At 22.3% G+C, this 14,226-nt stretch overlaps 1 protein-coding gene across 1 annotated transcript; it reads right to left on the reverse strand.

The window, feature by feature from the left end:
• Positions 1-6,611: 6,611 nt before the first annotated feature.
• Positions 6,612-12,108, reverse strand: LOC135119857 (protein MAK16 homolog A-like). Its single transcript, XM_064044240.1, has 8 exons — positions 12,034-12,108; positions 11,874-11,983; positions 11,673-11,776; positions 11,471-11,615; positions 11,164-11,258; positions 9,628-9,706; positions 9,093-9,206; positions 6,612-6,682 (listed from the first exon to the last, which is right to left on the reverse strand). The coding sequence occupies exons 1-8, from the start codon at positions 12,093-12,095 to the stop codon at positions 6,612-6,614; spliced, it is 780 nt and encodes a 259-aa protein (XP_063900310.1). The 5' UTR covers positions 12,096-12,108.
• Between the last annotated feature and the right edge of the window lie 2,118 nt (positions 12,109-14,226).

The raw sequence follows: 14,226 nt of genomic DNA on the forward strand, positions 1-14,226 counted from the left end.
CTCTCTCCTGCCGTTCTAACTGTGTGATGCCCCCTTTTTGTCATGTAACAGTTCCTCGATATTAGCAAAAAGCAGGAAAAGTTAAACAATTATATTATAATATTTGGAGAATATAATTAAACAGTTACTTATAGTAGCGAATTGACAGGTGCACGTTCACTATTAGTTACATGAATAGAACATAGCTTGTCCGTTATATACTACGCTTATGGCGCTATTAAATAACGGCCAGGTCGAATACTTTTTTATAAAACTCCACAAAAGCTATAACGCCAAGATGGTCATAAACATTATATGCCAACCTAGAAAATACTTCAATATATAACTGTGTTACTGCTATAATTAGAAAAAAGAACTATATTTATGAAATACTCTAAAAAAGTTGCTCTCACTAGGTTTATTTGGCACAAAATCTTAAAAGTCGTGCCGGCCAATTCTTGTTAAACTTTAAAATAAAGGAAAGAGCAATTTTTCCATTGTTTAGAATTCAATTCGGTAGAACTCTGCTTCCTTTAACAAATGTAAGTTTAAAATTGTTGTCAGGTAAAAGATTATAAGGAATCAACATAAGTAAAATTTAATAAACAAAATCAAAACTTTGTATTGAATTTAAGTAGAGAAAGTAGAAATTTAGTTTTCACGTTTTAGCTCGACGCAGTTCGCGATATCATTTAATGGTTGGTGCTATTATTTATTTTTATAAATTTACTAGTAGATCTTTTTTTTTTTAATTTAATTTCGAAGTCCACAGGGCTATGAAGTCGGTAACTGTAAAGGGTAGTCTTTTATGTTCCCAATTATAAAGCTGTTATGAACTACATACTTTTTATGCTTGACTTTGTGTATAATGAAAAAAATTAGTAAAATTCTCTCACTTAACCTTTTTAAGCTTCTTATATTAGTTTGTTAAGACATCTCGTGTTCTGAGTCTGTGAACTTTTTACTGCTATGTTCATGAGTTGACTTTAATACTCTACAGGTTAAAAGCTAGTTTTTATAAACAAAATACACGCAAAAACAAAACTTACTCTACATAATTTAATGCTCGAACTTCGCAAAGTCTTATTAGAAGCCCGCTTTACACCCAAATTTTTTATTATATCTCCTCTCTTATAACAAAGACTATCCCGGCGACTAAACTTTAATTCTTTTTGTTTTAATTGGCAAGACCTTTTTCCTCCAAATATACGCATTCGTTTTCAAATAACTGGTAAATGCTGATAGAAGTTAATTTAAAGAGTCTCTGTGTAGATCATAGAAATTTAAACTTTTTTTTTGTTTAAACTACAAATAGAGCTTCTTGTTTTATCCGCATATAAAGCTTTATCATTTGAAAAGAACTTTTTTGTTAGATCTTTGTATATTGAGCAAAATTCGATAATTTAAACTAAGAGCTGGAAGTGTATGTGTGCTACATTATATACCTTTTTAAAGCCAAAGTACACTCGGCTAAACATAATGACAGAAAAGCTATTAAGCTTTCAAGTCTTTTCTAGCTATTACAGGAGCATAAGTTGATTTTTACTTTGAGTGATCAAAAAATCTTTCTAGAAAGAATTTCTAGCCTTTTTGTTCCAATTTATTTTAAGTTTAAAATACCAGGTAAAATTTTAAAAATTCCATCTATAACTTATAAAAAAGCTTTATCTCAAAAATTCCGAAAGCTTATCTTAAACCTCATCTTGTTGGTAAAGCGAAAACTAGACCAATTTATTTTTTTGATACTCTTTAAGGCGTAGCTTTTTCAAATTTCTAATTTTTATTTTTATTTATCTAAATTTTGTTTAACGGTTTTGATTATTTTGCTATTATATTAAAAGACTCTCCGCTATAGCGAACCGGAAGAAAATATTATGAACTTTCGCTCAGAACATTATATATATATTTATAATTTAATGTCCTAAATAAAATTCACTTGACAAGTACGTTTTCAAAAATTACTGCTCTTGATGAACTATTAACAACTACTAATTATAACCATGTAATATTTTTTTAATAATTTTGAATACATTAGTTATAATAATTATTAGTTACACTTGTTATAATAATAAGAATAATACGCGCATTCTATGCACTGCAAGCATCTGTATATTAATTTAACTTGGATCGTTTATATAAATCGGCTGGTACATATTTTTCTCTGTGTTTTATCATATGTATATATTTATAGGTCCGCCTCTCAGAAAACTCTTAGAAGTCCTATTTCGCTGTTGCAGCCGTCCGTTCCGAATACTATAAATTTACTTCTGCAACAAAAGTTAGACAACAATTTTGTTTTATTTTTTAAAAAAAACAGTCATACTATAATAAGTTTAAAGTTAGTAAGTTTAGATTACTATCCTTCATGAGAATGATAATAGATGATTTTTGTCTAGTACAAATTTTATTTATTAAAAAAAGATGTATACGTAACCACCAAGACCAAGAAGTTTGTGATACAGCTACTTTTTAGCTCCTCTTGTTTGGCTAAAGTAATAAGTGCTGTCTTCCAGTATACAGTGCAGTGGTAGTATAGTAGTATAGTATAGTACTGTACGGAGAGTGCCATATACTAGTATATATATGTGTCCGGGCCCCCCTGACATTGATTTTAAGCATTAATGCTCCAATCACTTAGCTACAGTGACAGCTCATAAATTCTGCTTGATAAATTTTGTAAATATCTTTTGTTAGTTTGTGTCAGAATTTGATATTTTAATAAATGATTTTCTGGCCACTTAAGACCACTTCTGGCGTGGTAGGAAACCTAACAGTGCACAGTAAGCAATTACAATTTATATTTTAAAAATAAAAAGAGTTGATCCTAATAATTAAAACACCGGCTTGTGATTTGGCCGTTAGGAACATCAGTAGTTGTGAAATTTTCATAGACCTATTTAAGGGAAAATATGAATAAGTCAACGTTTTATTGGTTTGAGATATATAATTTATAACGCGGACTTCCACTCTTTATAGGAGACCACGGCACCCCGGACGTAGAGAACTTCTTTTCTCAATTGTAAACCAAATTAAGCAGTGTTTTGGGCCCCTTCTAATCTTGACCTGGTCTAGTATATCAACTTTATAAATAAATAATTATAAATTAATTTTTTTATTACATAACGGTACTAGAATTATCAATGCAGATATTATATATATTTTCATTGTACTTATAATTGTGACGTTGCCTTCTTTTTTTTATTATGTATACTATCCAGCTGTGTAGATTAAGAGTATCTCGATTTGCTAAGCAATTCGATTAGTGGTGTAAAAATAGATAAAGAAAGTCTGTAGCAAGCCAGTGCAATAAATAAATAAGCTGAAGTCAACTACAAGCTTTATACTACCACAAATCTAATATACGCTTATAAATTTGAAACAACTGGTGTTGCTCAAGTTTAATAAAGCCAAGCAGGAATACATTTTAATATAGTTTCCGAAAAATTGAAATCTCTCTTCACTAATTATTTAAGGTTCCAATGAAAACATTTAAGGCAGTAAAGGTATTATGCAAAGCGACGTAAAGCAGAAAGAAATAATACATAAATGTAATATTCTGCCAACCTTTTAAAGCCAACAAATAACCTCTATTAGAAAAGGAATATAGTGACGTTTAAGACAAAAAGTAGTAACTCTTTAAAGCACGGAATGCCAAGTATAACAATATATACGAATATGTAAAAGAAAATTTTAATTTTTTTAATTCCTTTCTTCTTTCACAAGTCATAAGGAAAAAGGTGAAACCAAATACAAGTGAACGTAGTATGAACTTAATAAGTTAAAGCCACCGCAAGTATATGTTTTTTAAGGTGGTAATCTTATCTGGAACATCAGTTTTGGAAGATCCCAACGAACTTTCATTATTTTTACCAGCAGAAGGGGAAGTTTCGGGGTCACTTAGATTTTTGTAGAAGACTCACTTTCACTATTTTCTTAAACAATAATAGTTCCCAGAAAATCCGTTATACTCGATGAAAGGCAATTAAATTTATCAGAATTATTTGTCTTCTATTTTTCCGTTACGAGTGCAGTCTAATAAGGAAAAATACTAAATCATATTATTAAAAAACATTTAAAACAGTTCAAAACATAAAATAAGGAGAACACAAGGCTTAATAAATAAGCATAGAACATAATCATAAAACATAAAACACAAAAACAAGTAGAATATTTCATTAAACATTATAACACTAACCATAAAACATATACAAGGGAAAATTATTTTCCACATATAAAATAATTTGACCCACTTTATCAATTAGATACAAACTAACAAAGGAAAAAATTTAATATGGCTAATCTGGGGCAACTAAATTTATTATACAAATATGGAAGCAATTTTTGACTTTTCGTAAAGGTATAAATACAGCCAAAAACTGATCTATAAAGCGTTCCGCTCGTGCTCTCGTTTTACTTCCTTGGCTTTTGTCTGCCTACTTATTTTGTAAGCTCCATTATTTTACTTAATTATACACATAATGCATAAATTTAATTAACGTTTTACATTTATTATATTTTTAATGTAACGTATTCTACAAAATTTTGATACAGTCATCGGTAGGCTTAACTTTTAGTAGTTGTGAGCAACAAAGAAATTTCTTATCGAGTATCACACAAAAAAAAAAATTTACTCAGCAAATTTAAAGGAAATGGAAGATTTTACGTATATTTATGTTTCCAGAGGTCTATTAGTACACAAGTTAACTAACTGACAAACGAAAAACTGCTTTTAACGAACTTCTGCAAAAAGCAATAATAAAAAAATAACTATCATTTCAAAATTAATACGACTACAAAAATTGTAGATAAACTTAAAACATTATTAAACGCATTTAATAAACAGTGTTCATATAAATTAATGAAAAGAAAAAAAAGCGCAATAAAAAGGCTAAATAACTCCACAAAATATTTAAAACAAAAAACTTTCAATGATAATAACTTTTTCAGCTCCCAGAAGAAACAAAAATATATAATTTTTATAAAGTTTCCATAAAGGTGCTTAACAAAAATAATTCATAGAAAAAAATATTGCAAAGAAAATATAAATTTAGGACCAATTAATTTTGCGCCTATACGGAAAAATTTCAAATATAGATCAGTATATGTAAGATGCACTACATAATTTATTAAGCACACTTCAGGACTCTTCATGGTCTTAATTAGTGTTACGACCCCCGTTGGGTTTCTACGTAGATATTAAAGCGCGCCCCAAACTTCAACTGAAAAAATAAAAGAATAAAAGTATAAAATAGGTTAAGTACAATTTATTATAAACGAAATAATATATGAAAAAGAGAAGGAATTATCCAATAAAACTGAGAAAGAAACTTAGAAAGAAAGGTTAAAACCAGAACTAAGATAGCACCGAAGAGACGCAAAACGTGCTTCACTATAAAGAATATAACAGGAATCAGAAAGCTCTCTGCCAGGCGCAAACCTTTCACCTAAGAGTTGAGCCAGAGCAAGTGAAGATTAGGTGTTCGAGGTAATGACATGTGCCCTATGTAACAATCAGTTGTTCTGTGTGCCACAAAACTGTTTTGCTAGATTCTGAAATAACTAATAATTTATAAAGTTCTATAGCTTAACTCTTGGTTCTTAAGAAATATACTTACGTTTAAAACTGATTACGTTGAGCTTTTATATTGATAAATAGGAAAGTGAGAATAACTCAGAAAGTAATTACGAGGTAGAAATAGTACACCAATTCGATTTAATTCTAGCAGTAGCTTTATTAGTGTAATCTCGTTAAGCAGTATAAAGTACATGCAATGGTTAAATTGGTTATTGAACTTTTGAGGCAAAAGTAACTAAAGTTAAGAAAAACTATATATTAAGTAATTCTGATAAAATCTTTTTTAAACTTTTCTTTCAAATAAAAGTTGAACTTTAGAGTTTAGTTTAATGTGAAGTTTATAAAATAATATTTCTAATAATCTATTCGTTTAAGGAGTTTTACGAAAAATATTAGAGCCTACTCCCACTTTTCAAAAATTAATTAAAAAAATTCTTATTTTCTAAATTTTAGTCTCCTCTTTTACAAGATGTTACTTAGTTTATAAAAAATAATGTATAAAAAAATTCTTAATTATATTTACTTTATATCAACTCAACATAATAAAAATTATATAAACTAATTCTTCCTTTTTTTAAACTACCTCAACAAAAATTTTAATTTCATTTTTAAAACTTTCATTTCTTAAAATCGAAAAAATTCACTAAAATTTACTGTTACTTCTATTAAAAAACTTATTACCTCAAACCCGAATATGGATTTTTATTATAATTTTTTAATACTCCAATTGTTATAATAATAATTTATCTTTACCGATTTCTTTATAAAAATTTAGCCACGCTTAAATTTATTTGTATAAAATTTTGGTTCATTTACATAGGAAATTGCAATTAACAAAATTAATTGTTGAATTTTTTTAACTTTCTCTTTAAAAATATAATTTTTAATATATAAATTTTAACTATTTTTGCAATGCTTTCCTTTTTATGTTAACAATTTTCCTTTATATATATAATTTATAATTTTTTTAAAAAAGTAAATTTTACTTAACTTTTTCTCTCTTTCTTACTTTTAATAATAATTAACGAATCTTCACATCTAAAAAGTAATTATAGATTTAATTTAAATCTTGAAGTTTATTATTATCCAAATCACGTTCATATTCAATTTCAATTTTTTTTCGAGACCCTTTATATTTAATTTCAAAATATTAGAAAAATAAATTATTAAACCGTAATAATAAAATATATATTTGTTTATAATATATAAAAATAACAAAGGAAAATAAATACAAAATTATATAAATATTTAAAAAAGTTGTAAAAAAAATTTAAACTTATAGAAATGAATAAGAGAATAAACTGTAAAAGTTTTTTATAAAAAGTTCATATAATAAATATTATAGAAAAATAAAAATTTATAAAAAAAATTTAATGAAGATAATAAATCTCAATAAACCAAAAAATTTAACTTAATATAATAAAATATTAAAAAATCAATTATTAAATATATATAACCATAAAAAAATATATAATATTCATATTAAATAATATAATATAAAAATACATATAAAAAATTTACATGCAGAAGAGTTTTCTAAAAGCTTATATCTTTTTTTAAAATATAACAAAAATGTATACTCAAGCGTTTGTAAATTTATAACATTTAACGATCAATAAAATATTATTTATAATAAATGATAAAAACAAAATTTACAAAAAGAATATTTTATTTGTAAATATAATAAATAGAAGCATATTAAAAAGTTTATGATTTTCAATATATATACTTATAATATAATATTTCTTTTAAGAAATAATAACAAGTAATAATATATAAAACTACACTACTATATAATATTAATTATTAATATTAAAATAATATTATAATAAATATAATAATAATTATCATTAGATTTAATATAACCATTAATAAAAAAACTAACATACTAATGAAAAATATATTTTTTAATAAAATTATAAAATAAAATATTATTAACAAATGATATAATAATAATTTATATAAAAAAATAAATTATCTTGTTTATAAAATATATAAAAATAAAAATAAAAATCATATATAACAAAATAAACAAAGCTATAACTATATTAATATAAAACATAAATTCATAAATATTATACTATACAAAAATAATAAAAAATTAGAAAAATAATCATATATACAAAAATAATCAATAAAAAAATATTTTTTATAGATATTTAAAAAATGATATATTAAAATAACATACATAAAATTAAAAATTTATTCTAAAAATAATATTTATAAATAATAAAATAATAATTCATATAATATACTTTTACGAAATAATTATAGATAAAAAATGTTAATAAAAAAATTTTTTTAAGTAAAATAATAATATATATAAAATGATAAAAAAACATTTTTAATATTTATAGTCAAATATATAACCTGATAGATAATATAAAAAATATATAGGATACTTTATAGATAGTAATAACAATTGTAAATAAAAAATATAAATAAAAAATCTGTATTCATACAATATAATATATAATAAACAAAATAAATTATTTTTCTTGATCAAAAATTAAATAATAATGAAAAAGTATTATATTGGGAGTACTTATTGATAATATAACTATGCCATACAGAGAATTAGTATAAATATTTTTATAAAATAATTATATAAAACTCAAATATACAAAAAATAAAATAAAAAAACTTTCAAAAAAATATAATAACGTAAAATAAAAATAATATATACAAAATATTTTATATATTTAATAAAATAATAATTATTTAATTTAAATTTTCTAATAGAATATATAATATATTAATAAAGTATATCATATATAATTTTTTGAAAAATGATAAAATAATATATTATATTTACAATAGAGTGATTATGAAATATATGAAGTTCTTGTAATAAATATATATATTTTATAGAAAATATAATATTATTATTAAAAAAATTAATAGAAAATCACAATTTTATAATAAAATAATAAAAATACATAATAAATATAACAAAAAAAATTATTTCTTTAAGAAATATAGTAATAAAGCATATATTAAAATTAAAAAATATGTATTTTTATTAATAATATAATCAAATATAGAAAAATAAAAAATAAATTTTATAAATATAAAAATAAATAATTAATAATTTTAACAAAATAATAATAAATATATTTAATAACATATAATATATAAACAAAGAGAAAAATATTTTTATCAGTAATATAATTATTTATACTTTTATAGATAATATAATAATATATAAAAATAATAAATAAATATAAAATTTATAATAAAGTAATTACCATATACATAAAAATAATAAACAAAACAAAAATAATTATTTATTTTTTATAAAGATTTCGTATAAAAAAAATATAACAATAAGATATACTTCATAAAATAAATAAAATATAAAATTTTTAAAAAAAATAATATTAATTGACATAATTATAAATTTTTTTTTAAATAATAATAGAATAAAATATAAATAAAAACAAACTGAGTAATTAATTATTTTTAAAGAAAATAAAATGATATGTATAAATAATTAAAAAGAAGAAAAGGATATATATATAAAATAATAAAAAAATACGCTTGAGCTCGTGTTCATCTCTTTCATCCTCAACACCACTCGTATTAAAATCTTCAAAGTCACTATAAACTTCATCGTCTGAAGCTTCTACATATTCGACTTCTTCTTGAGAATCTAAAAAAATATATTATATAAAATTTATCATATTTTTCTTTTTATTATAAAAAAACTTTTGTATAAAAAATTATACTGAAAATGTATAATAGAAATTCTATATAACTTAAAAAGAACAAAATAAAAATTATTATGACTTGAAAAAAGTTTCTTTACTTAAAAGTAAACTTATTAGAGAAAAACTAAAGAATACAAAAACTGAATTTTACTTATAAAAAAAACTAATAAACTTTATATATAAAAAACATCAAAATTTAAGCAAAAGTATTATTTAAAAAACTTCAAAAATAGTTAACAAGTAAAAAAAAAGTCACACGTTTCTATATATAAACGAAAAACTAGCAAACTTTTACAATAAATTTATTTATTTAAATACATATAAAGTTAGTAATACGAATAAATAACGTATGAAACCAGTAACCTTCTTCTTCTTCTTCTTCAGCTTCCAATACTTTTTCAAAAGCTTGTTGAGGAAAGTTATATATTTCACCGTACGTTCCCTAATAATATAAAAAACTGTACTTGGTTTACTATAATAAACCAAGCAAAACGCAAATTACTGTTTATAAAAGTATAGTATAGAATACTATGTTTGCTATGTAAAGCTACAATAAAAGTAAAGCAGAAATAATATATTATATTTCTATCAGCACGTCGAAAAATACCCCATCAAAAATGCAAGTAGTTGCTAATAATTTGAAGGTTTGTATAAAAAGTTTGTCGGGGGATGTAAAGCTCAATAAACAAACGGAACCAATAATATCAAAATATGCAAAAAATTCATTGTTTTTTATTTTATTAACTTTATCTTAAAATTAGTATACTATAACAATTTTTATTAATCAACATTTTTTACTTTCTATTATTAACTTTTTATAAAAATTATTTGAATTGTTATAAAATCCTTAAATTTTAAAATTAATTTCGACTTTTTATTTATTTTGTTTATTATGTTTATAAAATCTTTATCTTTTACAACACGTTGTATAAATTAAATTTATTAGAATACTTTTTAAAGCTTTATAATTTTATAATTTCAACTTTTTATATAATTTATGAGTTATTATGCTTTTATAAATTTATTATAAACTTTATAATTTACTTTAGTTTACTATAATACTTTTAATAAATATTATTATTAAAGCTGCAACCATTTTATAATAAGAATATTATTATAAACAATACATTTTTTTTATAATATACTTAACGTGGCGCACAGTACAAATAAAGATTTATAAAATTGGACAAAATATTTTTTATGTAAATGATTAATTTAAAAAAAGATGAATTTATCACTAATGATAGAAATAAACTAAAGATGAGTGAAAAACTTAAATTAGAAAAAAAAAACTTATATTTTTATTCAATTTTTTTTATTACGAAATATAATAAATAATTATTTTCAAAAAAATAAAGTTATATACCTTTTTTTTATTACTTAATTTATTTATTAAATAATCTTTCTGGTGATTTTTTTAAAAATAATTACCTTTTTTAGTTAGATTTATATAGTAAATAGCTAACCAGGTCTTTACTTATTAAGTAAATAATTTTTATTTAATAAATTAATAAATAAATTAAGAAATTACAATTAAAGGTATCTAAATTGTAAAAGTTAAAAATCCATCAGAAGGCCAAATACAAAAATTATAATAATTATAAGTTTATAATATTTAAATATTTAAAATTAACTAAATCTTAATTTTAGATAAAGTAATTGTTTATCAAAAAGTTACACAACAATTAAATTAAATAAGTAGAACTTTTAGAAAAGTAATTAAATTATATTGAGATATAAATTTTATTAATTTAAAAAAGAGTCTAATAAAATAAAATTGAAATTCAAAAAAATTTATAAACATTAAATATAAAAATTGATTCAGTTTTAAAAATTAGATGTATACTTACGAAAAAAGATTGAATATATGAATAAAAATATATGTAGCATATAAAATACCTTTTGAAGACGAGAAAGAAGTTCTTTTTCTATTTTATTTTCTAGCTGAGCTGCAATGCGCGCCTGCTCTTCTCGCTTCCTTTCTCTTTTTTCAACTAAAAATTTTAAAAAATTAAGAATTAACAAATTAATTGAAGTTTGTAAATTTTTATGATATATAGAAAAATTTAAAGTAATATAATATAGTAAATACATAATTCACAAAAAAATAAATATAAATAGATTGTAATTAGAAAAACAAATTAATAAAAATAGTAAAGTTAGTAATAGGTGTAATAAAAAATTATAATAATTTGTAACAAAAAACTTTTATTTTTCAAGGGAACAAGTTTGGTAGTAGAAGATTTTTTCTTCATTTTCCTTATTCTAATTAAGTATTGAGTTATTTTTGTAAATCTTTGCTTGCACTTATGAATCATAAATTTAGGCCAATAACGTAAATTTTTATCTATCTAAAAAATTAAAAGTTTATAGGAATTAATGAAATAAAAAACTTAAATAATAATAACCACTTCCAAAGCTGATTCATAATTTTTGGAAAGTTTTATTTTTTCCCATAACTTACTAGGCAAGTGAGCCCGCTCAATGGTTTTCATGTATAAATAGCAAACGCCTATATACGATAAGTTGATAAAACAAATAAAATTTTATTACTCACTTATATAAAAAAATATGTATTAATATATAAAATGTGTTATAAGTAAGAAAACCATTTTCTTCTTTGATAGTAGCATAACGGCTATTTGCTAGAGGACAACTTTGCCGACTACATATTCCCGTAACGTTGTCTTTATTTCTACAAAGATTTTCAGTTTGAAATCTAAATAAAAAAAATTATATTAAATTAACTACCGAAAAAAAAAAGTATACTTCGCCTTATAAGAACAAAAATGATGGTTTAGAAGCTGCCAAACAACTTGGTCGCTTTGCATTTTTTGTATTATACATAAATATAATCGACTATAGCCACGTCGACGGAAATATTCAACATTGGCAAAGAGCAGCGGCTAAGGTTAAGCATGAGGGTTGGGCCTCCATGTGCTTATTTTGAAAGTATAGTTAATTGGTATTTATTAGATATAAAAGTGAACTGTTATAATTGACTTTTACTAAGACGAGATCGCTCAACTTTCTTACTGAATATTTAATACATTTAAACTTTGAACTAAAATTTAAAGAAAAAAAAGGAATTAAAATATTTTATTTTTAACAATAATTTATTTTATTGATAATAACTTTCCTAAAATTAAGATAAAAAAAACTAAATTTTTTTTTTCTAAATTTTCAAAATATTATAATATTATTTTTATCATTATAATCACAATTATTATAGAAGGATCTTTACTTGATGTGCAATTTAGCAGACCACTCGCTCTGCAGCTTCCACAGAGTAAAGCTGACCAAGTCTCCTGACTGGTTGTTTTGTTTATGTTTTGAAGGTAAAACTATTTTATTACTTTTAAATTTATTTATTTATTTATTAATATAAAAATTTTATTGTTGACTTTATTGTTAACTTTTTTCTTTTTATTGTTATTATTAGACCTAAATGCTTTAGCTTTGTATATAACAAATACAAGTTCTTTTGATTAGAAATTAGCTGGACTTTTTAATAAACATATGAAGACACTATTACGTTAATTAAAAATTATAATCATAAAATCTTTTGTTTATAAAATTCATACATTTTATATACATCTATTTTACTTTCATATTTTTAAATTTCTACAAATATAAATAAGAAAAACCTTTTATAATGTTAAAGATTTATAGAAGCAGTTTTTCAAATTTTAATGCGAGTTTATAAGCATAATATTATTGTATAAATTATTATTACTATTTTTATGACTATATTTATAATTATTATTACTAGTAATATATTTATAATAATTATTATCATTATTTATATCCGATACAACTAATGGATTATAAATCACAACCAATAAAAACTGCAGGCTCTCTAGAATCACGCGAGTTGTGCTTGGAATTTAAATATTTGAGTTTTTGGTTACTACTTTATTATTTACGATGATTTTTTAAATTATAATTAAAACTTTAAATATCGTTTTTTACTAATTATAATAATTATAAAAATATATTTGTATCTAATAGTAATTTTTTAAAGATATATTTATTGTGGTGAAACAATTATACGTTTATAATATAAATTTATTTAGATTATTATAAAGCGGTGACACACTTTAATGTGTTAAATGTCATAAGAACATCAGCCTTTTTCAAAAGGTGTTTTTTTTCGCTTCTTGTTTTTTGTAGTTATTATATAATAAAATAAAACTTTTCCACGGAGTTATACTTTTTTCTATTGGCCATTAGTAAACAAAAATGAAAGTAATATTAGAAGATACGTTGCTGTCAGACCATTAATTCAGTACATCTCCTAAGTGTCTTCCTATTACCAATTATACAAATTAGACAGACTGGCTTTGCAGTCATTGGATGCTTCCAACGTTAATATAAATTTTTTTTAATTTCTTTAAGCGTTGCGATTTTACTTTCACGCAAGAGTTGAGCGAAACTCTTATCACCGAGAGTTCAAAAAGATTGCCTGTGGCTGGCCTGCGCTACAGCATACTGTGTTGTTTATTTGGTGGATTCTTAAACATACTCGACCTCCAGAATTTTTTTTATTACCTATTTTGTAAGTAATGTAATAAAAAAGTTGTTACTATTACGCCTTATAAGATATATATTAACAGTAGTATACACCATAAAAATAATAAAAGGTAGTAAATATTTATTTATACAAACAGACACCATATAGAGTAGTAATTTAAATAGATAATATTATTACGCACTTGCAAATTTTTTTTTAATAAGAATAACAAATAAATAATTATTGTAATAACAGAAATAATAAAATGTAATAATTTAAATAATCAATAATAATTACAATTAAAATAAATTTTTTATTATATAATAAATAGTAATATTTGTTAATATTATAATATAAATTAATAGAAACTTAAAAGAAATAATTTAAATAATACTAATAATATACACATCGTTCAAATAATAAACAGTAATAAAGGTAAATAATTATAA

The sequence above is a fragment of the Zophobas morio genome, unplaced genomic scaffold, assembly GCF_036711695.1.
Source record: "Zophobas morio isolate AGI-343-1 ecotype UQ-CSIRO unplaced genomic scaffold, CSIRO_AGI_Zmor_V1 ptg000311l, whole genome shotgun sequence".
Classification (NCBI taxonomy): Eukaryota; Metazoa; Arthropoda; class Insecta; order Coleoptera; family Tenebrionidae; genus Zophobas; species Zophobas morio.